The following is a 27,655-nucleotide window of genomic DNA, read 5'->3' as shown; positions in this document are numbered from 1 at the left end:
TGCATGTGCAACAGCCAGGTGTGCTGGTGTATGCCTGTAATCATAGCCACTTAGGAGACTTAAGGCAGAGGATCTCAAGTTCAAGGCCAGCCTGGGGAACTGAGCTAAATCCTGTGTCAAAATAAAGGGCTGGGGACGTAGCTCAGTGATAGAGCACTTGTCTAGTAAGAATAAGGCCCTGGGTTTAAACTCCAGCAATATCTATTAAAAAAAAAAAAAAGTTACATGTAATCATTTCAATCACACAATGAAATATTTAGTATCTTCCCTTATGCTTTGAATTTTACTGACTTATTTCTTATATAAGGAAAATATTCTTTGCTACCAACTTCTAAATAGATACTGTGAATGCTCTGCAGCTAGTGTGATGGAAATACTATCTTTTTCTATGTGTGCCACAGATTTGTGGTTTCCAGGGGACAAAGGAAAAGGCAAAAAAAGAGAGGAAGCTTTTAATGGTGATGGACATGTTAATTATCTTGATTGTGGTGATGGTTTCATAGGCATGTGTGTGTGTATCAAAATTTATCAAATTGTGCATCTTAAATATATACAGTTTATTGTAGGTCAATTATATTTCAATAAAGCCATTTTTTTAAATATAGGAGAAAAAAAAACATAAAGTACTTCCAGAAGGATTGTATTTACATTCCACTAGGAGTACATGCAAGTGCTTGCCTCATCATACCTTCATTAGCACAGTAATTCTTAGAGAAAAACCAAATACTAATTTGAAAGGCGAACGTATCTCAGTTGTTTGTATGTGCACATATTTACTAGGAGACTGCAACTGCTTCATGTTGAACAGGTCTCTGCCCATTTTTCTTCCATTGCCACAAAATGAAGAATGCTAACACTAGCGATGCAGTCAAAGGGAAATGCCTTTTCATCTGCTATGTCAATCAGTTCAAACTCAAGAAAATTACTACTCCAAATGGCAGTTTAAGTATTCATAAATTTGTCCAATTCTCTGAATATGAGTCATAATTAACCTCTAGAAGAAACTGATACACACTTAACATTTAAAGAATGAACCCTAGTTTCTCTAATAACAGAATATTCTCACTCATTCTGAAGCTTATAAAGGTTAAATCATTTGGCCAGAACTAGATGATATCCAATTTGGAACCAGAATCTAGACCTCCTGCAGTGAGAAGCCCAGAAACAGGATGTTGTAGAAATCAATGGCATAGCTGCAACTTCCGAAAAATAAAATTCTTTGAGCCTTAACTTCATCTATAAAATGAAGGAGGGCACTAAATATCCAAGGAGCTTCCTTTTAGTTCTAACCTTTCCTAAATGCAGGCTGCATTAAATTGATAAAAACCCAACAGCTGTTGTCATATTGCGGCAGTTTTGTTGTATTGTCAGCCTGGGGAATCCTCGACTACTTTTCCAATAAGCCCATGCCAGCTCACAGTCAAACCTTAGCTCTGACCAACCATCTGTGTAGCCTTGGCAAATAACTTATCCTCATACTAGAGATGAGGAAATGAAAGTCCAGAGAGAGACCTGAGAGCAGCAACACCTCAAAAGTCTAAGACAACAGAAATTATAAATGAATACTGAGCGGTAGCCAGTACCTAGTAAGATGTCTAGAAATTGCAGGTCTTATGTACTTGTGGGTAGAACACCACCACCTTGCATGAAACCCATACTGCAAGTTCCACAGGTGATCCAGCCTATTCATCACCATATCCCAGACACCCAAACACTGGGTAGACAGGTACAGAAGAAAATATTTAAACAGCAACATATATTTGAACAAAAGACTTAACAGACATAATTGAAAAATAGTACTCAGGTCTGATTCACAACACACTTCAGCTATATATTTAATTTAAAAAGATCTCATAAAATGATGGGAGAGGTAAAGGGGAAGAAAGTAAGAGAAAGGAATAGTGTGAATGATAGCAAGGCATTAGCAACTCACGGTCCATTGGTTTTCATAAACATGGATCCATTGCTGTCTATGTACTATCTCATCTGTGTTTCTCCACCTGCCGCACTGGTTACAAATGCAAAGCCATCCTTATCATTTTAACATGCTACCTCACTAGTTCTCACACCCTCTACAACTTGAAAACCAAGACCAATTACTATCTGGCCAACACTTGAAGTGATTTGATTTGGAGGTACAACCCCTGCTGTAGAACAGCTGAGAGAAGTATGTACACACAGATTCCAAACACAAAGACGACCTACACCAACTTGCCTATGAACCATCAAGACCAGCTAAAAAACCAATTTTTCAAACATTAAAGCTGGGGAGAAAAAGTGAAACCTACAGTTCTTGAATTTGTCAAATATCTGGGCAGTAGAGGGAATAGGTAGGTGTTGTTGGAAAAAAGACCCTTCTGGAATTTTTTCAGTATATTCTAAAATGCCAATAATTAACACTTCTGCCATTCTTAACATTAATTTGAACAAAGAAATGAAGCAACTTTTTCATAATAGTGAACAGTCACATAAATTCTATTGATAACTGAATTTCAGTCTTTATTAAAGTTATTTTTACAAATGCATATGTCCTAATATGAAAAGGTTGAATTTTACTTTAATATGTGCTTTGTAAATTTGCATCAGCAGAAGTAAGGGCTTCAACTGAATAGATTTTAGTCTTCAAAAATGTGACCACATCTTCTGTCTTTAGTTTTTCCATCTCCCAATTATTCACCTTACCAGAGAAAAGAAGAAAATAGTCAGTTTATGAAAAGATAACACAAAAAATAACTAATTTAGGGATCCAAACGTATTAAACTAGCATCAATTCAACTGCTTTTTAAAAGCAGCTCTTACCTTATAATTACTTATATTTTTAAAGGCCTATTAAGACGATAAGCTAAGAATGAGTAAACCTATAACAGTAAAAATTATAAAAATTTGAAAGGCCCTCTAAATGGTATAAAAATTACTTTCTTGGGAAAATCTTCCTTAGAATATATATCACCAGTATGAAAACCAAAATCTTAAATAGTAGTGTATTAAGAGAAAGAGGTCATCTTAATCTCAGTAATCCATGGACAATCTGCACCTGGATACTAAAGTATGGTAATGGAAGATCAAATGTTTACACATTACGTTTTTGTGAGGGACAAAATGAGCAGCTTTGAAATAGATTCCAAGATTATCATAAATATAAATTTATTTGCAAGATTCTTGCTACAGACAGAAATGTCTGCAGAGGCTGTTAAAGAAAAGCTGTGGTGCTTGGGATCAAAGGAAGCATAGGAGGGAAGAAGAGGAACAATCCTGCCCCATCCTTCTAGGGAACAAGCACTCTCCCACCCTCGATGGCCAGGGAAAGCAAAGCTTTCATATTTTTTCTTCCCTGTTCAAGATAATCGAGAAACTGAAAATAGTTTCATGTGTCTTCAGTTAAATAAGAAAAGATATTATTTACATTCTTCTTATCAAAAAAGGATTGAAACTGACCAAAATAACATTCATAAGACTCCCTAGTAAATGATAGTAATCAGATGAGAAGAAGCCAAGGCACATATTAGAAATGTTTTTATTCAAAGAAAACAATAACTGCAGCACTTATTCTAATAATGCTCACAATATCTCTAGAGTCCTAGTAATCAACTTCAACATTCCTGGTAGCTGTTAGAATGTACCACAGTAATTAAAGAGTATTTCAAATGCACTTTTTTGCTTACCAAGATTACATGAAAACCCATTGCATTCAAATGACGCATTTTCACAGCAAAGAATCCTCTGGGGTGGTTTGAATCCAAACAATAAACAGATTTGGGAACACACAGCACAGCTACTCTGAAAACAAAAATAAACAATATGAGAACCTTCTGGAGATCACCATTTACCGTCCTGCTGCCTGGCTTCTCTCTGGGGGGTTTTAAGTTGAGCACTTCGCTCGCCACAGATCTCACCATTCCCTACTATCCTAGTCCTTCACCTCTTTCCCTTACCTGGTCTCTGCAGATATTGCATAATACAAAGATTACTTCGTAAATTAAAACCTTATAATTAGTATATAACAAAATTATCCCTCAGTCATCTTTAAGGATGGCTATTTTTTTGAGGTAGAAACTTTTCAGACATGAAAGCACTCTTTTTTAGAAGTTTTCTGGGTGCTAATCTCTGATCTGCATATGATTATCCAGTAGAAGGACTAGTGTAGGTTAACACCAAATGGTAAATGCTCTTCTTGTACACACTGCACATATTCTAAAGAGCAACATTTAAAAACCACAAATTGGAGGCCAAATCCAAAGGAAACGCTAAGAGAAAGGCAAGACTTAAAAATGTGAAATCCGTAAATGTAACAAAAATGTGGAAAGTGTCATTTGTTTTTTCATTATTTTTTGCATTTTGGAAATGAGTTCATTGGGAGGGGGAAAAAAAGAAATGGGGGGGAGACATTATAACTATTGTTTCCTCTACCCTGGCTGTTATGTAAGAAAATTCATATTTCTGAAGGAATGCTTAGCTTCTTCTCTTCTCAGTACTTCATACCAAGAACTACTATACTATTTTATATGTCAGAACAATGGTAAACCTGAAAAAGAAAAAAGACCTGTGACTAGGGTCAGAGAGTGCTATGGTGTAGGTGTGAGGTGTCTCCCAAAGCTCCTGTGTTAATGCAGGAATATTCAGATTTAAAGCATTAAATTATGAGCACTGTAACCTGATCAGTCCATTCTAGTTTGAATGAACTGACTGGGTGGTAACTGTAGGTAGGAGAGGCATGGCTAGACGGGAGGGTCACTGGGAAGTGCCCTGCAAGGTTCATCTTCCCTGCAGCCCCTTCCCCTTTCTCTCTCTGCTTCACATTTGTCATGTCTTGAGCAGCTCTCCTCTACCACCTCCTTCCACCGTGATGTTCTGCCTCACCTTGGACCCGGAGTACTGATCTGGCAGAACATGGACTAAATCACTGACCCCATAAGCTGAAATAAACTTCTCCTCTTCTAAGTTGTTCTGGTCAGGTATTTTGGTCACGGCAATGCTAAACTAACACTAAGGGAAAGTCTTTTATGAGCAGATGGTGACAAGGGCAGGGAAGATGGCCCAGGAACAGCCAGATGAATTCACAAAGGGTAAACATGAGAATGGAGAGGGTAGATAAGAATTTGAACCCCTGCCGATTTACTTTGCACCTTCCTCTTTCATATTTATTTCACATATCCAATAGAATAACAGGACATTTAAGTTCTCTAGGGCTAACGTTCATATCTGACTCATCTTTGGTGCCCCATGGGGCCTAATAGAGACTTTCCACGAAGGTTGACTGAATAGGGGTGGGTATAATGATCCCATGATCATATATATCTGCTGAGCAGGCAGGACACTCCCTCATATGGCACCATAATTTTCCCAGAGGTACCCCTACTTCTGTGTAGGAAACAACTTATGATTAGCTTCAATGTGCTCTGCCTCATACACAACACAGCTTAATTAAGAAGTTAAGGTTTCTCTACTTTTGGAAAGGTCTTGGTGATAGAACAAAATATTTTAGTAGTATTTGATTTTTGCAGAAGCCTCAAGTATCTATAGTCACTATTACTATCTTGTCAGAAGTTTATACTGCAGTGATAGTTTCAATTATTTTAATACTGTTTCACTGAACTGTTTAGCTTCTGAACGTGATTTTTTTAAAAAAAAGTCTATTTCAGTAAGTGACCCAACTCTAGTCCACTGTATTCAACAGAAATGCACACATTTGCACCTAAATAATAGATTTAAGGTTAAGAAGACCTATGATGCATTATAGGCTCCATACAAATGTCAGGTCTTGGTATTATGCTATTTGTCTTTTAGAATTAAGATTTAAATTCAGAAAGTCTGGCAAATGAGCCAGGTGCGAAGGCGCACGCATCTGTAATCCCAGTGGCTCAGGAGGCTGAGATAGGAGGATTGAGAGTTCAAAACCAGCTTCAGCAAAAGCGAGGTACTAAGCAGCTCAGTGAGACCCTATCTCTAAATAAAATACAAAATAGGGCTGGGGATGTGGCTCAGTGGCTGAGTGCCCTTGATTTTAATCACTGGTACCCGCTACCTCCCATCCCCGCAAAAAGAAAGCCAAAGTCTGGCAAATGAGTATTGGTAAGCAACCTTTGCATATTTGTAGCAGTAGTTACATCGGTGTCAGAAAATGAAAGTACTTGGTTCTTGTTGGTATCCATTCTGATTTCAAAATCTGAAAGAAAAATATATATATTAATTTTCAAACATTGCTCAAAGTGATTTCTGTTTCAAAATATCTAACACTAATAATACCATTAACAATAACAGCAGTAGCTAAAACATATTGAGAGCTAGCCATGTGCCAAACACTAGTCCAGAGACTGTATAATTTCTTCTATTGGTCACAAGAATCTTATGAGATGGGTATTATTATTATTGTGCTTTTGCAGATAAGGAAACTGGGGTTGGCGATTATCTAAATAGCTAGTAAGTCATAGAGCAAGAATCAAAGCCCAGGTAGGCCAGGTCCAAAGGCAATGCTTTCATACCAATATGATAATTATGTGGCAACTGCACATCTTTGGAGAAGCATCCTTCACCACCCAGAAGGCTAGTTAACGCCTCTGTAACCTTTGCATTTGGGTGTGATGGTGGTGATGGCTGCTGTGGTAGTGATATGTTCATGGCCTTCTGATAAGAAGTGACATCCAGTTTTAGACAAGTATCCAAAATGTGCAGCTTGTGAGCATTCCTCTTAATGTCACCTAAAATGAAAGAAAATGCATCATTATGAAAAATATCAACGCCACACTTAAAAAATTATATTCATGCATCTATTTCTCATCATCTCTTTCTTACTGTAAGAACTCTCAATGTTGCGCTACTTTCCAGGGTCTGGACCAGTGCCCTGTACCTGTCAATGTTTTAGGGCTTAAAGTATTTTAGAGGTGATTTAATCTAAATTTCTCATTTTATAGAGGCAATACCCAAGAATGTTAAGAAGTCTCATGTGTAATTAAAAGCAAAGTTGGGACTAGAATACAAGTCTCCTGGGTTCAAGGCTACTTTTTTAAATATACTATTAGAAAAATCACCATATGGTATTGACCTTTCACAACTCAAACTGGGAATTTTATAATATTGTTTTGAAAAGGATTTTAACTATTTTATTCTAGATACATCATCAAGTTTTGTATGTCTATCCAGATATTTATTTTCCATATTTAAAATCAACAATTAATTTATTTCCAATAAATAAATAAATTCACTAATGTGGTAGCTAATTAGTTATTTATTCTAACAGGCTGTGTCCTTATCACAGGTCATGAGTAGCCAAGTATTTAGAGCTGGAAGGGTTGACTTAAGTTGGCTTTAAATGTGACATGTACAGATTAGGAAATGCAAATACCTCTCATACAGGCATAAAGAACAACTTGAACATTTAGCCTTTGCATAGATGCATACGGTGTAAACAAAAAAGAAATAATGCTGATTGAGTTTGGATCTTAAACGTCCTGAAAGGTCTGTATGCTGAAGGACTGGAGGTCATCCTGTGGTGCTGCTGAAAGGCGGTGGAACTTTTAAGAGGCCGAGCCTGGTGGGAGGAAGTTAGACCACTGGGGGTGTGGCCCTGAAGGATACTGGGACTCTGGCCCCTTCCTCCCTCCTCTCTCCTGCCTGGCCGTCATGAGGTGAGCAGCCTTCTCCACCACGTGCCCCCATCATCATGTACAATGCTGCCACAGGCCAAAGTGATGCCACCAAGCAATCATGGACTGAAACAAGGTCAAAATAAATGTCTTTTCCTTATAAGTTGATCTCGGGTATTTCTGTCATGTGTTGGAAAGCCTACTAACACAATGATACCATCCTTTTTCTTTTCTTCTACCAACAGCCTCTGTCACTACAGGAGGCTCAGTAGGTTTGCTGGTTTGAACACTGACCTTTAACATCACCACTATTAGTCCTCTCCTCAGAAACATCTGTTCTGCCCATTTAACTCACACTGCTCTGACTGAAACTCCATTTGGAATCATAAGGTACACGGTGGTAGTGTCTTATTTCGGTCGCTATTTGCAACAACATCCTACCTGATGTCAGCAGCTCATTGACCATGTTCTTTTGGAGAAGCTGGTTAACAGGGGCCAAGGGGAAATAATTCATCACACAGAATGAACACACTGCATTCAAAAGGTTTTCAGAAGAGATGTGATGAAGACTGCCAGTCAGAGCATTAGCCATAACATCTAGGAACCTTTTGGGGAACAAAGAAAAGTCAGATTTCAAAAGAAATGGAAGAGTAGTTAGGTGCTATAAAACCCATGTTCTTAAGAAATCCAAAGTAAAGAAAAAAAAATCAGGCTTGTAAATAAGTTTTCACACACAGTTTGGGACAGGCTGTTCTCTCATAATAAGTGTACATATCCAATAAAAAACTTGCTATTGCTATATGTCTTGCACAAAAAGTGTTTTACATGCTTTCACTCATTTAATACGTATTAAAACTCTATGGGGTAGTATTATCATTACCCTCATAATAAAGATGAGTAAAAAGGCTCAAATAAGTTGAGGAACTAGTATATGAACACACAGCCAAGAAGTAGCAGAGAAAATATCGGAACCTAAACTGTCAGTCTTTTAATCATCATGCTAGATGTTCTTTAAGGCTGGACCAGCACTGCAGTTTTTGTAACCCATTGAAATCCCCTAGCTATCAAAACTCTGGGTTAAAAGAACCGCAAGCCTAAGTTTACCATCCAGAGCTAATATTACACAGTATAACAAAGAAGTTAAGCACAGACTTAGAAAGTAAAGATCAAACTTTGGTGAGGTCACTTGCCCAGAGTGACAATGCCGATAAATGGCACAGATATTCTTTGAGGAGGTCAGTATCTCAGGGAATCTTTTATCTGTATCATTATGTAAGAAAAAAAAAAAGAAGAAATAACATGCAAAGTGCTGTGAGAGTACAGAGGAAAGAAAGTAGAGTAGCATTTGGGAGAATTGAACAGGTAAAAAGATGAGAAAAGGGAAGATCAATTGAATGGAGCCCTGAAAACGTATTTGAGTATCAGTGACTAACTAGTGAGATTAAAGCACAGAGTAGGGATTCTTATGACAAGGGCAACTATACCTAATTAACAATGCAACTGCAAGGGCAAATATTTGAGATCATCTGAAATCCCACAGAGCAAGCCAGTTGGGGCCAGGAGGAAGGGAGGCAAGGTGGGTTAGGGAGTTACAGGAGTTATGATGGGACAGAAGGAATTTAACAGATCTTATAGAAAAGAATGATTATTAAACTGATAGCTGACTGCACTTGGATTCTGCACTCCAAAGACAGGTAGGACAGGGTAGGGCCACAGATGACAAAGCCTGGAGCCTGGGTGGTGATCGTCTCTGCATCTTTTCTCCCTCGCTCCTCACACTGTGCCCCATGCTTGCACAGCTCCAGACTGTGCACTGCTTCCTGTACATGCTCTGCTGTTTCTTTCAGGCCTTGCAGACAGAGTGCCTTCTACTCCACATGTCCTTTCCTGCTTCTCTTCCCCTAGTGATCTCCTATTCATCCAGCTTTTAAGATCAGCTCAGACACCCTCTCTTCCTGGAAGCACTGAGTACAGGTTTCCTATATACAACTCTACATTCTATTTTTCATGCTATATTTAACTGCCAATTTATGTGTCCAATTTACTCATTATACCAAATTCTCTGGTGACAAGGACTATTTTATTCATCTTTTCCCTAACTATCCAGGTACCTGGTAAACATTTAATTGCTAAATGAATAAATAAACTTAGAAGAAGACAGGAGGAGAAGCATGTTAGTAGACAAGGATGAGTCAATGATTATAAGCTCACTTGCAGAATTACTGAAACTTGACACACTTCAGGGATATACAGTGATGACATACAAACCCCAGAGACAGATCTGGAGCTCAGAGTACACTAACGACCAGAGATGCAAATCTGGGATTATCCACAGGGTGATAAATACAGATCCAAGAGAAGAAACCAAAGGCCCAAATGACAGATTGTAAGGGGTAAATGTTTTCTTCCTTGAGTTTCAAACCCAAGAAAATATTTTGGATCTAATACACCTTTTCCTACAATAAATTGTTTTACGTACACATAAAGGACACAAATTATATTAAGCCAAATTTCCCACCACCCTCCGACCCAGTTCCTCTCTTCTAGTTAACTGTCTTTCCAAATGCTTGGCATTATGCTGCTTTCAAAGTTTCGCCACTCCTGTCACTGTCTCTTCTCCTTCCTTCATAAAGCACTCATTTGATACCCAGCACCTACTGCCTTCCTCTGGATAAACAAGATGTGTCCTCTTAACTGGGCTAGGAAGGAAGGGAATGCAAACTTCTTTTCAGGTCCTCAAGAGTCCCAAACTCAGGCAGCTGCACATTTGTGAGCATTCAGGGTGACTGATTAACCTTGATCTATCAGCCACACTTTGGTTGCCCCTTTTCTTCACAGGAGAAATATCGATGTGGGTGACTAAGGGTGAGATCAATCTCAGCACTATGGACACTTGGCTGGATGGTTCCTTGGTGTGAGAAGCTATCTGTCCTGTGCAGAACAGGATGTCAGCAGCATCCCTGGCCTCTACCCACTAGAGGTCAGTAGCACATACACCTCCTCCAGTCATGACAACAAAATGTCAAAAATGTCTCCAGTCACTGTCTAATATTCCTTTGGAAGCAAAATAATCCCTGGTTGAGAACTACTAGTTAGATAAAGGCAGAGCAGACAAAGGGGCAATATTTATAATTTCCTTCCTGTTCTAATTCTGCTCCTACTGTTTTAGAGTTTTCTAGTTTTTTTTTTTTTACTATTGTTATTCCCCCCTCTATTTCCAATATAAAATTTTTATTGGATCAAGTTATCTCTTGAGCTGCCTAGAGTCAGCTGAAAAAACTCCCTAAACTGCCAGCACTTGTTTCTAATCCCAAAGAATCTGTGGGAAAGTTTCTGGGGTTTTAATTACCACTTAGCTGGATACCGTTCATCTGAAAAGTCCAAGAGGTCAATAGGAGCCAGCCTCAAAGAAAACCAAGCAGGGCAGGGGATGACGGGTGAATCCGGGGGATATTTTTCAACCTTTATTAAAAGCCTACTTTCTGCCAGGCCCTGAGTGAAGTTCAAGACAACGGGAACCTGTGTCTGACTCTAGAGTGCTTGAAACTGAGAAGCAGAGACAGATTAATTGACAAACAACTACAACTATGTGGTCAAGGCTCAAAAGAGATCTGTATGAGACACGGCAAGCACAGGGGCTCTGAGGCAGGCAATTAGGAAAGCCCAGGAAATGTGGTCTGAGCTGAATTGGTCCACTCACTATAGCATGGTAGGCAGCTGCTTAGTAGGTGGCTCGGCACCGCTCTATTGATTACCTGCCCACATCAGATAGACATCTGACCCAAACTCAGTTAGATCTGGGAGGCAAATTTGAATCTGGAGAAAAAAACAATATGACAGAAGACATGTGATGGCAAAGGGAGGGCCTGTGAATGTCACCACTAAGACTCAGAACTGCCCTAGTTTGTTCCTCCAAGACCTATGACCTAAACTTTTTATTTTTAATCTAAAGGTTACTTGGGATATTGGCCAAATCATATTGTGTGCATGTATAAATATGTAACCAATGCCATCATTATGTACAACTACAATGCATCAATTAAAAAATGTAGAAAAAGAAAAACTAAAGATTACTTTGTGCCAGGGATTAAGAACGAACCTGGCATAATTTTCAGAATGACCCAATGCAACTAGAAGTAACTCAAGCCCGTTTTAATAATGAATAAATCAAGGTACAGATAACTTGCTGAAAGTCAAGTAGCTTATGAATGGCAGGGCTGGGATTCAACATAAGAAAGCTATCTGTGCTTTTAATCAATCGTCTAACAGACAACATTTTATATACATACCTAGTTTTTAATGAATCCTAACTGACCCAAAAAGAAAGAAAGATCCAAAGGAAGGAAAGAAAAGGTATAGAACAACTGGTAGACCTAAGAAATTGCTACATGTTTGTGGCTAAAATCAAGAGAAAGCAGTAGCTTGGGACCAAATGAACTATAGTGGAGTGATATCAGCAAGATAGCAGAATAATAAGGCCCAGTCCTAACTGCCCCACAGAAAAATTGATTTAACAAAGATATAGAGACCAGAAAGCCTTTATGAGGCTGTGTGGGAGTCCAGAATCCAGTTAAGAGGTAGTAGTATTTTAGATGCACACAAAACCAAGAACAGCTGCATGAACATAGATAAGGAGAGCAATTTTCTTTATGCACACCAGCCCCTCCTGCCAGTGGGCACAGCTCAGCAGCATGACAGATCATCTTGGCCTGCGACTTTTCTCCTGGAGGAAAGAGTGGTGCAGACCTTTCAGCATGTAGACTGAGAGACTGATTTCTGTTTGGTCTCACATGAGGTCATGAGGTATTGATGGAACCAGAATAGTTCAGATGCTGAGAAGCAATTAAGAACAAAGGAAAAAGGGTGGGTGACTTTCTACACCCAGCACACCTCCACAAGATTGAGAGAAAGTGTCGAACACAGGGCTTCACTCCGAGAGCAAGGGAGAGGAGTGAGCACGGCTTCAACATCACAGCCTTCAGTGTGCCAGTTCCTATCCTGCCTCACATCTGCACACAGGTAGAACAAGGTCAGTTCGGAAGCCAAGGAGAAATTAATAAGAAAGGAAAAGGTGGTTTGCAGCAGCCAACACAACTCTCCAAGATTAGGAAAAGGATTCATCTCAAGCCTTCTCCACAGGGGACAGGAAAGGATTGAGGTGTACCACCAATGCCCAAGCCTGCAGTTCAGCAGACACTAGAGGAAGCAAGAGATTATGGGTTCCTGAAAGAGTGGAACCAGTGAAAATCTCTAATTAGGAAACTATGAGTACAGAGAAAACACGTTCACAGAAAAGGTGGTGATGCCCCCACATTCTGTATTTGGACTGATTGGTAAGGGTCTTTCCTTGACAAGCCAGTCTGTAAAGACAGGGAGAGGCAATTGTTCCTTTAAATGTGTAGACATGGATGCAGAGCTATGCTGAATACCAAGAATTAGAAAAACATGATAACAATCTGAGGAGCACAATAAATCTCCAGTAATCAACCCCAAAGAAATGGATATTCATTAGCTGCCTCACAAAGCATATGAGATAATTGTCTTAGAGAAGTTCAGTAAATTTCAAAAGGACACAGACAAGTAAATGAAATTAAGAAAATGATACATGAACAAAATGAGGACATCAACAAAGAGATAATAATAAACCACAAAAAAGAGCCAAAGAGATTCTAGACCTGAAGACTATACTACCAATGACACGACTCCATGGCTGCGGAGCCACACTGCCAGCCTACTGAACTCTGGCAAGAAGTGGCAGCAGAGACATAAAGCAGCCCAGGTGGGTGGGAGCACAGGTGGTAAGCACAGTCTGCAGCTGTGTGGGGCCTGCCACATAGGTGTGGCAGCACTGAGGCACTGAGAGTCAAGGTACACTACCTGTCACCCTTTGGAGGCCAGGCTTGGGCACAATAGGACTCCTGCTACGGAAGCCCACTCCAAGCAGCACAGCAACACACTGCAAGCAGACCATCCCAAGACCTCAAGCTCTGGTCTCCTGACCTGTGGCAAGAAAATGGCAGGGGGGCAGGTCTGAAGGGAAGCCAGGACTCAAGAGTTGACCAATAGCGTTAATATGTTTCCAAACCCTAATTATCCTAATTAACATAAGTTTGCAACAATAGCACTGGTTGTCTTTCAAATTCTAATTAGCCTGAGCTTGGACCAATAGTTACCTGGTACTACATAAAACCCTAGACTAGCACACTCGTCGGAGAAAGCCTGCTGTCAGGTACCCTCTTGCATTGCAAGAGTTTGGTTCCTATTTCTATTCTTTAATAAATCCTACTCTTAGACTCACTCATCCTATTGTATGGATTTCATTCTTTGAAGTCACAAGACAAGAACCCAGAAGGAATGAGAAATTGCAGGTGAGCTAGGTTCTGCTACAACAGGGGAGGGCACGGCAGGTAAGGGTCTTAAGAGCTGCAACATACTTCTTGGTTTTACACAAATCATAGAAACTCTGTTCTCACCTGCCAGCAGCTGTGGGGAATCCTGTTTCACCTCAAAACTCCAGTTTCACCTATTCTGAAAAATCCACTAGAGAGAAAGACCACAGACTTGAGCAGAAGGAAAAAAAAAAAAATCAGCTAATTCAAATGCAGGTCATTTGAACTTCTCTAATCAAAAAGGTGGGGAGAATACAAAAGTATTAAGAAAGTCTAAGAGACATATAGGACCTCATCAAGCACACCAATATCTATATTAAGAGTAGAGAGGGAGGAGCCAAAACCTCATTTAAAGGAACAGTAGCCAAAACCCTACAAACCTGGGAAGATGGATGTCCATACTCAAAAAGCCCAAACATCCCCAGATAGGATAAACCCAAAGAAATCTATATTGAGACACGATGTAATAAACTGTCAAAAGGCAAAGGCAAAGACAGAATTTTGAAAGCAGAAAAAAGTAACTCACCATATACATATATATGGGAGCTTTCACAGCACTATCAGAGATTTCTCAGCAGAAACCCTGCAGGCAGAAATGGAGTGGAATAATATACTCAATGTGCGGAAAGACAACACTATCAACCAAAAATCCCAACTATTTTGGGGATAATATCCCAACTATCCTTGGGATAGCAGCCCTTTAAAAATGAAGGAGAGACAAAGACTTTGTGACAAATGAAAGCTGAGGGAGAATATCTATGCTTGCCTTACAGAAATGCTAAAGGGCATTCTTCCAGTTGAAATGAAATGACACAAAACAACCATACAAAAGTGCATGAAAGTTGCTGGACACAGTGGTACACACCTGTACACACAGTGGTTCATCCCAGCAACTCAGGATGCTGGAACAAGAGGATCACAAGTTCAAGGCCAGCCTGGGCAACTTAGTGAGACCTTATCTCAAAATAAAAAAATAAAAAAGAGCTGAGGATTAGAGCTCAGTGGTAAAGTGCCCCTAAGTTCAATCCTCAGTACCACAAAAAGGAAAAACAACAACAACAAATAGAAAACTCACCAAAGGTAAATACATAAAAATATAGAAGACTATAATACTGTAATGAGTAGTTTGTAAACCACTTTTAATTCTAGTATAAAAGTTAAAAAAAATTAGGCATTAAGAGTATTATAATTATATAAAAAATGTGTTAATAGATACTTACTAAATTATAACAACAGTGGGGGAAAAATGTACAGTTTTTGTATGTGATTCAAGTTACCATCCTAAACACATTGCTACAGTGATGCTTCATGTAAGACCTATAGTAACCAGAATAAAATACCTATCAAGAATACACAAAAGAAAAAAAAAAAAAAGAATAATAGCACATATCAAATTATACAGGAAGAGAGCAAGAAAGGAAAAAAGAAAAAAGATTACAAAATGGAAAATAGTGAAATGGCAATAGTAAATCCTTCTCTGCTAATAATTTCTTAGATGTAAATGTATTAAAACTCCCAATGAAGACATAAAGCAGCTGAGTTGGTTTTAAAAACAAAAACAAAAACAGGACCCAACTACATGTTGTGTACAAGAAACTCACTTTAGATTTAAGAACACACATAATCTGAAACCAGAGAGGGGAAAATATATTCCATGCAAACAGTAAACAAAGAAGAGCAAGGGTAGCCATATTTGTATCAAACAAAATAGATTTTCAGTCAAAACCTCTCAAACAGACAAAGAAGGTCATCATCTAATGATAAAAGGGTTAATTAATCATGAAAATATACCAATTATAAAATACATGGACTCAACATCAGAGCACCTACATATACAAAGCAAAAACTGACAGATCTGAAAAGGGTAAGCAACTGTAACATAACAGTAACCCATAACAGTGGGAGACTTCAGTGCCCTACTTTCAATAATGGATAGAACATCCGGAAAAAAAAAGGAATAAGGACACAAAGAACTTGAGCAATACTGTAGGTATAATGAACAAAACAGTGACATATAGAACAAACAACTCGACAGCACCAGAACACATGCTTCTCAAGTGCACACAGAACATTCACAAGGGCAAGTCAAGTGCCATGTCACAAAAAAGTCATAAGAACTTTATGAAAACTGAAATCATACCAAGTCTCCTTTCAGATCACAGTGGGATAAAACCATAAATCGATAACAGAAAGAATAGTGGAAAATTCACAAATCATATAATACACTCTTGAACTAGTGTGTCCAAGAAGAAATCAAAAGGGAAACCAGAAAATATTTCAACAAAAACATCAACACAAAAAATTATGAGATGCAGAAAAAGTTACAAATATGGAAGTTTATAGCAGTAAAAGAGAGATCTTAGACAACTTAAATTTATACATCAAGAAGCTTTAAAAAATAATAACAAACTAAGTTTACAATTAGTAGAGTTAAGATTCTAATAGAAATAAGTGAAATAAAGAACAAACAAAAATTGGCAAAACTAAGACTTGGTTTCTTGAAGAAGTCAACAAAACTGACAAACCCCTAACAAGACTAGCAGGAGAAAACAAAAAGAAGATTCAAATAAATAAAATCAGTTTTTAAAAAAGGAGATATTATAAGTAATGTCACAGAAATAATAAGATCATAAAAGATTACTATAAAAAAGTATATGACAACAAATTGGATAATCAAGAAGAAATAGATGAATTCCTAGAAATATACAAAAAATCTCAACAGGCCAATAAGGAATAAGAAGATGGAATCAATAATCAAAATGTCAACAGGGCTGGAGCATAGCTCTTGCCTAGCATGAGTATAAAGCACTTGCCTAGCATAAGAGAGGTCCTGGGTTCAATTCTCAGCACGGCAAAAAGAAAGAAAAGAAAACAATGAAAAAGCCAGGACAGAATGGCCTCACTGATGAATACTACCAAATATTGAGAGAAGAAATAACACCAGCCCTGTTTAAACTCATCCAAACATTTGAAGAAAGGGAAACATTTCTAAACTAGTGAAATCAGCAATACCCTCACACCAAAGCCAGAAACCAGCACTACAAAAAATTACAGGTCAATATCCTTGATGAACATAAATGCAAAAGTCCTCAACAAAATGCCTACAAACCAAATTCAGCACCATATTACAAGATTGTACACACCAAGCAAGTCTTATCTAGGGATGCAAGGCTGGTTCAACATATGCAATTGATTAATGTGATATACCAAATCAACAGAATGAAGGAGAAATATCTCACAATCATCTTAATAAATGAAATAAAATTTGAAAAAAAGTCGAACATTCTTTCATGATAAAAGCTCTCAACAAACTAAGTATGAAAGGAATATACCTTGACATAATAAAGGCCATATATGAAAAGCCCATAGCTAACATCATATTCGATGGTGAAAAACTAAAATCTTTTCCCCTAAGATCAGAAATAGGACAAGAACATCTTCTCTCACCACTTCTATTTAACATGATACTGGGAATCCTAGCCAGAACAATTAGGTTAAATAAATAAATAGGGAAAAAAAAATAAGTAAAAAGTATTCACTTAAGAAGTATTTGCTTTACTCCCATACACTAACAATGAACTATCCATAAAAGAAGTTAGAAAAACAATCCCATTTATAACAGCATAAAAAAGATTATAATGTTTAGGAATAAAACTAACCAGGGAAGTAAAAGACTTATGTTCTAAAAACTATAAAACATTGATGAATTAAAGACAACATAAATAAATGGAAAGACATCTCATGTTCATGGGTTGTAAGACAATATTTTTAAAATGTCCATACTATTCAACATGATCTACAGATTCAATGCAAACTCAATCAAAACTTCAATGGCACTTTTTACAGAAGGAGGAAAATATAACTTTAAAATTCATATGGGAATCACAAAATTGCCTGAATGGCCAAAGCAATTTTGGTAAAGAAAAAGGAAGCTGGAGTCATGACACTTTTTGGACTCAAAATATATTACAAATCTACATTAAATAAAACAGTGTGGTACTGGCATAAAAACAGACAAGGATGCCAAGAATGCACAATGGAAAAAGGATAGTCTCTTCAAAAAAAAGTGTTGGGAAAACCGATATCCACATTCAAAAGAATAAAATTAGATCTTTATCTTATACTGTTCACAAAAGTCAATTCAAAATGGATTAACAGTTTAACCTAAAATCTGAAACTCTAAAACTCCTAGGAGGAAAACATGACAGGAAAAGCTTTGACATTGGTACAGGCAATGCTGTCTTGGCTATGACAACAAAAGTACAAATGACAAAAGCAAAAAAAGACAAGGAAATCTGCATAGCAAAAGAAACCATCAAAAGAATCAAAATAGAGTGGGAGAAAATATATCTGACAGTTGATTAATATCAAAATTATATAACGAATACAACACAATGGCAGAAATTCAACATGATTTAAAAACAAGCAAAGGACTTATGTAGACATTTTTCCAAAGTAGACACACACATAGTTGACAAGCATATGAAAAGATGTTCAATATCACTAATCAAATCAGCAGGGAAACACATTTCAAAACCAAAATGAGGTATCTATCTCACACCTGGCTAATACAGAAAGAAAAAATGATAATAGCAAGGATGCAAAGAAATCAGAACATCTGCACACTGTTGGTGGAAATGCAAAATGGTGTGGCCACTACAGAAAACAGTGTGACGATTCTCCCAAAAATTTAAAAGCAGGAGTACCATATGATCTAGCAATCCCACACCCAGATATTCATAAAAACTGAAATAAGAATCAAAAAGATACCTGCACTCCCATGTTCAATGTAACAGTATTCATAACAATCACCATATGCAAACAATCTAAATGTCCATAAACAGACAAAGAGATAAAGGCAATCTGTCATATATATGCAATGGAATATTATTTCATCTTAAAAAAGAAGAAAATTCTGCCATATGCTGCAACACACATGAACTAGGAGGACATAATGCTAAATGAAATAAACTAGTCACAGGACAAATAATACATAATCTCACTTTTTAGACACCTAAAAAACATCAAACTCAGAAACAGAATTGACTGGTGGTTGCCACAGGTATGGGGGAGGGGAGAGAAAAATGGGGCAGCTATTGTTCAACAGATACAATGCTTCAGTTAGGTAAGATGATTATGTCTTAGAGATCTACAATACTGTGCTTATAGTTAACAATACTGTGTTGCACACTAAAAGTTTTAAGAGGGTAGATCTCATGTTGTGTCCTTACCACAATAAATAATAATAATAATAATTTTAAAATTCCTGATTTTTCAACCAAGCTTTAAAAAATGAACTATGAATTTAGGAACTGAGGAGATAAACCGAATTTAAAATGAAAACTCCTACAATAAATGAACAATATAAAGAACCAAAAACAAGAAAGACAAAGAACAGCAAAAATAAAACAAAATTCTGTTTCAACTTCATACCCGAGTAAGAAACACCAGGTTTCATCTCTTGACATGGATGATGACTGTGGATATGTTCCCTTGTGGTAATTCATTAAGCTTTTGGTTGACAATCTTTTCTATATGTATGTAATATGACAACAAAAAGGTAAAAAGAAAAAAAGTACATACTCTCTGTTCTGGGATTCATAGAAGTGATTGAGAGAAGAATACACATGAAGAATGGAGACAATGTTCCTCGAGCTTAAGAGCAAAGGATCTTCTATTATTTTCTTCATAAACAAGTCCATCAAACCAACAGGTCGAAAGTGAAGGTTTGCAAATAAAAGGAGGAGAAAAAGAACCTTAAAAAGAGAATTAAGGGGAAACTCATTAATTAATAGGCACATTATGCTAGTACTAAGTTTATAATCTCAAAATATTTAAACAGCAATGTGCTGTCCTGAACAGAATACTCCCTAAAAAGGAAAAATACCTTTTCCTCATAAAATCTAATTCATTAATTCTTGAATGAGTTAATAAGCAATCTCTTGATCAAGTTAATAATCAATCTCTTTTTATAAGTTGAGAATTAGGCATACAATGGTTTCCTTCTGTTCCATTTAAAAATAAATTCTTTCCAACATGCATTTCATACTACTGATCTGAAAATTACTTTTAAATACACCTTTTCTAGAATTTTTTCAAAATGACCAACTCAATCTTGAATTGCTCCCACTTCCAAAACTAAATACTTCCTAGTTTCTAATAATGTGATAACTCAAAACTTTCTAAATTTAATATTAATTTCTAGAAGAATGAAGCTAAAATATTATGATTAAAATAAAATTTCCAGTTCATCTCCAATTTCTTTATTGGTCTTTACCACAATAATTAGTACTCTTTCCAAAATCAGTCCTATAATAAATTCCATATTCATCTTACCCTCCAAAGTAAATTGAACCTAGTAATCCATCAGTTACCACCTACTTTCTTCATTGGAAAAAGGAATTTTTGCCAGCTTGTAATATAAATATTTACATGTTTAATTATTAAACACCACTCTTAAATTTAAACTTTTACTAAGAGAGAAACAATAGATATGATCATTAAGTAATAACATTTTATTCTTCAAACACTATAAGCCTGTCAAACTACCCTTCTTTACATTTCAAAATCCAACAAGGAAAATGTATGAACAATGCCAAATATCAAACTAAAATACCATACAACCTTTTGAAAACCAAATAGAAGATAAAACTTTGGACAATGCAATTTTTTGTTTCACAAAGAAAGATGATTAAAAGAGTGAACAGTAGCCGCTCAGGAGGCTGAGGCAGGAGGATCAAGAGTTCAAAGCCAGCCTCAGCAACTTAGCAAGGCCCTAAGCAACTCAGTGAGACCCTGTCTCTAAATTTAAAAAATATAAAAAGAACCAGGGATCTAGCTCAGTGGTAAAGTGTCCCTGAGTTCAAACCCTGGTACTCACAAAAAAAAAAAAAAAAAATTGAATAGTATATTAACAAGTAACTGTTGCTAGACAGAAATAATACAGAGCTTATTTTTCAAAAGTCTATTTAGCATTGAAATATTTTGGTATCTTAAATGCTTTAAAGCAAAAAGAAATGCTTAAAATGCAAAATAAATTAACATGCTTCTCAAAATTTTCTGAAGTTTATTCTCAACTGATAACATACTCACTTGTTTGAATTTCCAGATTTCAAAAGTCGTAGCCACATAATCTGCTATTCCCTTGAATAGATCTAAATTCTGGTATCGGAGGTCTTTGCAGGACTGCAATATACTGATCAATATTTTAAAAGGACATCCATGGATATTATCTTTAAGAATGAGTTAAATAAACAAACCAAAATTACCAGTTTTGAATGTAAGATTCACAATGCTCAATACTTTTGTTTCTTTAGAAAAAAACAGCAATATGTTTTGTCAAAAAACAACACTACCAGCAAAAACAAAGTTCAGACTTAACCAAATCATCAGATTTTCTTCATATCAACATGAAGTCTTAAAAACATAACAGATATAATCTAAAACAGTAGGTAAGATGCTACAAGTCATGAAAGAAAAATTTCCCTTACCTATGACCATCTTACTGCATTCATTCAGGAGTATAACAGAACGGTGGTTCATGGCAGCTAATACCTCAAACATGTGCTGGCTATTCAAAGCAGAAAATCTGTCTAATTCCCTCAAGGCTTTCATCTAAAAAAAATAAATAAATAAGCTTCTATTTAATTTATCATTTGTGCAAAAATAAACTTTTATTTTTAAATAAAAAGGATGAAGTTTAGGAAAAATAACTCAAGTAGACAAGTAAATATGTATATATTTACATGTAAGATAAATATGTCTTAATTCACTTTAGCAAAGTCTAACCCAAAAGCACAGCAATGTCTTCCTAAAAAACTGATTTCAGGAAGTGCTAGCAGATCACAAGACTTTTCAAATCTTCTTTTTCTAGAGAAAATTCAGGTGTTTACCTCCAATTTTCTTTTAAGAGCAACTGGTGTATCTTTTCCAATATATTTCATCACAGTTTGTAATGTGAAGACATGTTCTATTTTCCAAACTTGCTGATCAACTAGTATCCTGTCATTAAGCACAATAAATTGTTATAATCCTAGAATCTTTAAACCAGAAGATAAATCTTTTTTTAAAATCTTTTTTAGATGTTGATAGATCTTTATTTTATTCATTTATTTATACGTGGTGCTAAGAATCGAACCCAGTGCCTCACACTTTAGGCAAGTGCTCTACCACTGAGTTACAACCCAGCCCCAAGAAGAGGAATCTTAAAATTTCATTTGGTCCGCCTCCCACTTTTCTACAGGCAAGAAACATGAAGCCCATAAACATGATCTTCCTGTCCAAGAAAGTGTACATGGTTAGTGAATGGTCTAGACCAACTCTAGCACTACTTCCTCTCACATTATTATGCTCTTCATTAATGAATAAATCACATCAGGAGATTATAGTGAGATATCTCAGGCACAGCCAACAAAAAATAAAATTATACTCAATAATCTATGCCATTAGGTCAGTTGCATCAATTTTATAAATTCCCTTTCAGCTGAGTGTCATGTAACACCTAAACAGTGCCACATAACTATTTTGAACTGAATATACATGTCAATTCTCCCCACCCCATATCAGTAGTAAGTTTTTTTCAGTTTTCATTTTTTCTTTTTTTTGTTGTTGTTGTGCTGGAGACAGAACTTAATGCCTCATACATGCTAAGCAAGCACTCTACCATCTTTCAAAATACGTTAATTTAGAATTCAATGTTGCCCACAACTTTTTATATGGTGAACCCTAAAAAATATATATTATTTCCAACTTTATTTCATACAGTCAGGATTTTAAGTTCAATAAACTACTAAAATTTAACTAACAACAATGCCTTCCCTCCCCTTGTTCTCCTGCTCATTTTCATCTCAGTTTTTAATCTCCAGGGTTAAGAGGAACAGAGAGAAGTACATGAAGAAAGCATAAAAAGAATTCTCACCGCAATCCTGCTCGAAGAGCATGCACATTCTTGCATGGCTCCATTGCCTCTAAAAGAGTCGACAAAACTGAAAGACATCTCTCATCGCACTCATTGATACGTTCCTATTGAAATATAATTTAAAAACACTAAAGGTGATGAGCACAGAGTAGGCTATCTCATTCATGCCAAACCACTGACCTGATGCCTTCAAGTAAAAGACTAAGTAACAAAGAGTAATCAAATAGTCAGTTCACAATAAACAACTCTTATGCATCCATATATTTTACATTTAATAATAAGTGACAAGTTTTATCAAACATTATTTTTACCTCTTCTTAGGACCCTATCATGAAGGCAACATGATATAGTAATATTAGAGCTACTGAGGTATATAGAGCAATTTGCTCCTTCCTAAAGACCCTTAGATGGCTGTGTCCTTGTAATTTACCTATATCCTTTCCTGAGTATCAAGCTATCAATTTCAGTTATGAATCTCCTGTCACATTTTACTACCACTATCTGGGTCGCTCCACAAATCCTTCCTTGAGGTCTCTTTATTTAGGGTACTAATTTTGATCCAAGAAATGGCAGTGGACATAATTTGGAAAATAAATACTAAGAATACAGATTATCTGTTACTAAAAAATTTAATCACAACTACTCTCTCTACATACCTCATAAGGTTAATTATGATCACATTTAAGGAAATCAGGCCAAAAGAGGTACACTCTTTGCTACAATTACATCACTAACCAGTCATAATATATTGAGTCAGAACCAGATAATGATAAAAACAAGTATGGAAGGAAAAAGAGGTTTTGTTACCATGAGATGGTATCCTTAACAATCTGTGGTACTCCATCAAAATCTGCTGTGAAAGTAAAATCTATCTAACCATGTTTGAAGGGTAAAAGTCACCGATGGCAGTGAGACAATCATACACACAGATGTTCTGACTGCAAATATCTATATCCACTGCTTATATTTCGCCAGCATAAATGCAATACTGATGTGAATAACTGTCCAAAATCTAGTACAGTAAGAGCATCACTGACTAGGTAGTGATTATTATAGTCACTCTTAAATAACTACATAGGGAAAGAACATGTAAGTCTACCAAATAAGCATGGATATTCTGTAGCTGAAACGAATATACATGCAAAATAAAAATTAGTTCTTAATTGAAGACATGAGTAAATCACAGTAATGCAGAAAGTTAAAAACTCTCATACACTTATGAACCCAATTCTTGAATAAATAACATGTCAAATTATTTCCAAGAAATTCTTTCTTTAAAAGAAACATTATTTTATTATGATTCAAATTTAGAAGTCTGAGGTATCCACTCTTAAAAAGCAAATTAAATGATTAATTTAATGAGCTAAACCTTTCTGACATCTGGTGCCATTATCAATGACATCAAACAGGACACTGATGTCCCTGTTTGAAACCAAAAGCTCACCCATCTAATTTCATCCTTACTTCCTATGCATTTTCCACTTATTCAGTGACTGAAAATACAAATCTGACCATGTGAACCCTCGGCTTAAAATCCTTCAATGGATTTCCATTGCCTACGAGATAAATATAAACCCCTGAAGCAGGTATAAAAGGTTCCTTACAATTTGGGCTTATTTTTTTCTAGCCTTACATTCTGCCACCATGCTACTTGTTACCCCCAGTTCCTACCCCTTGGCCACAATGGGTACAACTTACTATCCATTCATTCAAACATACAACCACATCATCCTGTACTTCAACAAGATGGTCATCCCTTCAATTGCTGGTCATCCCTTGGTCTCAGCTTAGGTATCATCTCTTACTGGGGACTTGAATCCCAATTCTACCGTGGCCTAGGTGTTCATTCAATCAACAAAGACTTACCGGGTATAGGTAATGCATTCCTAACCCAAAAATCTGAAACTTAAACATTGTCATAAAATTTTTGGATTTTGGAGCATTTTGGATTCTGGGTTAAAAATGGTAAAGGTTGAAGTGGTAAGGTCTATGCAAGTATTTCAAAATCTGAAAGCTCCAAAATCTGAAGCATTTCTGATCCCAAGCATTTCAGATAAGGGATATTCAATCTGTACCTAAAAATAGGGACATTAACAGGTACATGTCTTGGGAAAGTAATTAACCTAAGTTTCAGTTTCCTAATCATTAATGAGAGTAATAATACCTACGTTAAAGGGCTATACTAAGGATTGCATGAGACAATTCTGTATTCAAACTTTATATATCTCTGCTTCAAACACTGATTCATCTCATCTTCCCATCATGAAGACAACTTCATTGGAAACCTATGCTACCCCCTCTTATAAAACCCTGTATTTTTCTTTTATTTCACTGGGAGCTCTATAAGGTTAGCATTCTGTTTACAATTATATTCTGTTGTGTTTAGCACAGTGCCAATAAGATAGCATGACTCATTAAAGTCATGTTGATTATTTTTGTAACTGCCTGCAAAATACATGTCTTCCCCTCTAGATTATAAACTTCATGTTTATAAGGAATCATATTTAAAGTATCTTTAAGTTCCCATTGACAAATGCAGCAACTTGCACATAGCTGACACCCAATATATGTTTGTTATGTGAATAAATGAATACACCAGTTGTGTGACCTTAGTCAAACTGCTTAATATCTGGGACTGTTTCCTCATCTGCAAAGGTTGTTAAGAGAATTAAATAAGATTATATAAGTAAGAGGTAACGATATCTAATAAACAGTCCTTCCTCTGACTATCCAACCTTTCTCTGTAAATCTTGTATCTCTCCCCATTTTAACCTATTCACTATTACTCAACACTGAAGAACGTAAAAGGTGGCAGGCTTTCAAAGATTTCCAAGCAAAAGAAATGACCTAACTTAAGGTCTCTAAATAATATAAATGCAAAAATAAATTATAGCTCTTTTATGGTAGCTAAACATCTATTTCCCCCCTCCATTCTTTCAAAATATGATAAACTTAGTAAAAACAAATTTAAGTCTCCATTAAATTTTACCTGGATTAGCCTCAGCAACGTCTGTACCAAAAGAGTATTCTGAGGGACTCCAAGCTTCACTATAGCATGAAGACTGAACAGTAGGTGGTCATAGTGCATAATCTTGGCTTCTCTTAACGTTTGTTCACACAGCTGGTTAAATGCAGGGTGATCAAACATCAACTGCTTTTCAAAATGCCTCTGGTCATCAGACATTCTTTTGGCAATTGTCCACATGGCAGACAAATAGTTACTACTAGGAAATGTAGGTGCTTTTGAAAATGTATCTAAAACATCACTCAGGGAATTACATTCCTCAGACAGTTTTCTATAGCTCACAGGGGTTGGTTTTATTTCCTTGGTGAGCACATCTTCACCAGAGGTCTCATGATGGAAGTTTACTTTCTTCAATCCATGATCAGATGTACCAACAGAGACAAGAGAACCTGTTGAGTCAATGGATAAGCTTCTAGAACAAAGTAGTCTGTTGACTCTAAAGACAGTTATGGTGCTTAAGTCTTTTGTTTGAAAGTCACCATATCCTGTTTTTAAAATGAATGCACCCTGAAAGAGATGTCTAACAGCTGTCTGCATTCCATTATGAAAGTCATTTAACAGAAGGTTTCTTAGCTTCCTGTTTGAATGAGCATTTTTTGGTCTGCAAAATTCCAAAGGATACTGCCTCAAAGTTCTGCTTTTTGGAACTGAAGTACTGAATTGTCTGAGGTTCCATAGAAAGGAACTTGCTTTGTTGTTCATTTTGCTGTCCACTGAAACACTTTCAAATGGCTTTCAAGTTGCCAGTATGAAACAAAAGTCACTCCTGTTAATGAAAGAGAACAGGTGCTGTGGTTTTCCTGTAAGGAACAGGGAAATAAAAGAAAGAAAAAATTAAACCAAACTTCTACTTAAATAAACACAATGTATTTAACAGAGGCTAAGGTGGGAAACTACTGATCCACCAGATTTACATTTAAACGATAAAACTATTTCACCAATATGGGCTTCCTCCACTTTTACCACAATGCATGCATTGTTTTAAAGTACCCAGAGTCAACCATTTTAGGAGTCCTTGCAAAAACTAATTAAAAAAAAAAAAAAGAAAGAAAGAAAAAGAAACAAAACAAAGGATTTCTGGTGAATTTCTGATGAAAAGTTCTTCCTTAAGGCTTCCTCTGCGGAAGAAATTTTTGTATGTACTGCCTTGCAAATATCTTCAATGGAAATAAAAGGTTTAACTTTGATGGGTACTTTTCAACATGATGTTTAAGCGCGACAGAACACGGAAAGTTAAGAATACTGACTTGAACAAGTTGGACTTGCTCGGGACAGGAAGCAGAATGCAAAATGATGTGCCCCATGCTTGGAAGATGTAACCAGCCAAGCTCACCAGACCCCACAATCCGTGTAAACGTCCTTCTGCAGCTGGGCCACCCAGCTTTAACCTTCCTCCTTAATCTCACTGCCAGGGCTACTTCTCAGACCTTTCTCCCTAGGGCAAAAAGTCTGCGATGTTACATTGCCTGTCGCCCCACCGACGCTCGTTCTTCACTCACCTAGAGCTGAGCCCGTGGCGACATACGGAGGCCGCCATGATAACTTTGCCGACAGCCGCGCGGATCGCGAGATTTTACGGATTCCCTTACAGGTCAAAAAGGGTTTGTTCGTGGCGGTTGCAGAAGGATAGGTTTGGAGAGGAAAAAAGCTACCAAAAGAATGGCTAATTTTATTGAACGCAGAGATGGAGACTAGGGACAGAGGAAACCACGGAGCTTATAAAGACAACGTATAGCGTACACTG

At 36.7% G+C, this 27,655-nt stretch overlaps 1 protein-coding gene across 2 annotated transcripts; it reads right to left on the bottom strand.

The window, feature by feature from the left end:
* Positions 1–328: 328 nt before the first annotated feature.
* On the bottom strand, positions 329–27,543 carry Fastkd2 (FAST kinase domains 2). Of its 2 annotated transcripts, none has more exons than XM_047544990.1 (12): positions 27,411–27,543; positions 25,876–26,711; positions 22,887–22,990; positions 21,862–21,970; positions 21,460–21,583; positions 21,062–21,201; positions 19,553–19,725; positions 8,022–8,185; positions 6,480–6,695; positions 6,079–6,163; positions 3,663–3,777; positions 329–2,677 (listed from the first exon to the last, which is right to left on the bottom strand). In XM_047544990.1, the coding sequence occupies exons 2-12, from the start codon at positions 26,611–26,613 to the stop codon at positions 2,558–2,560; spliced, it is 2,088 nt and encodes a 695-aa protein (XP_047400946.1). In that variant the 5' UTR covers positions 26,614–26,711; positions 27,411–27,543; the 3' UTR covers positions 329–2,557. The 2 variants fall into 2 exon arrangements, with proteins under 2 accessions (XP_047400946.1, XP_047400947.1); XM_047544991.1 differs by lacking the exon at positions 27,411–27,543 and adding an exon at positions 27,159–27,249.
* Between the last annotated feature and the right edge of the window lie 112 nt (positions 27,544–27,655).

This window comes from Sciurus carolinensis, chromosome 3, assembly GCF_902686445.1.
Source record: "Sciurus carolinensis chromosome 3, mSciCar1.2, whole genome shotgun sequence".
NCBI classification, from domain to species: domain Eukaryota; kingdom Metazoa; phylum Chordata; class Mammalia; order Rodentia; family Sciuridae; genus Sciurus; species Sciurus carolinensis.
The sequence above is the reverse complement of the archived record's forward strand: the minus strand, read 5'-3'. Positions and strand labels throughout refer to the sequence as shown.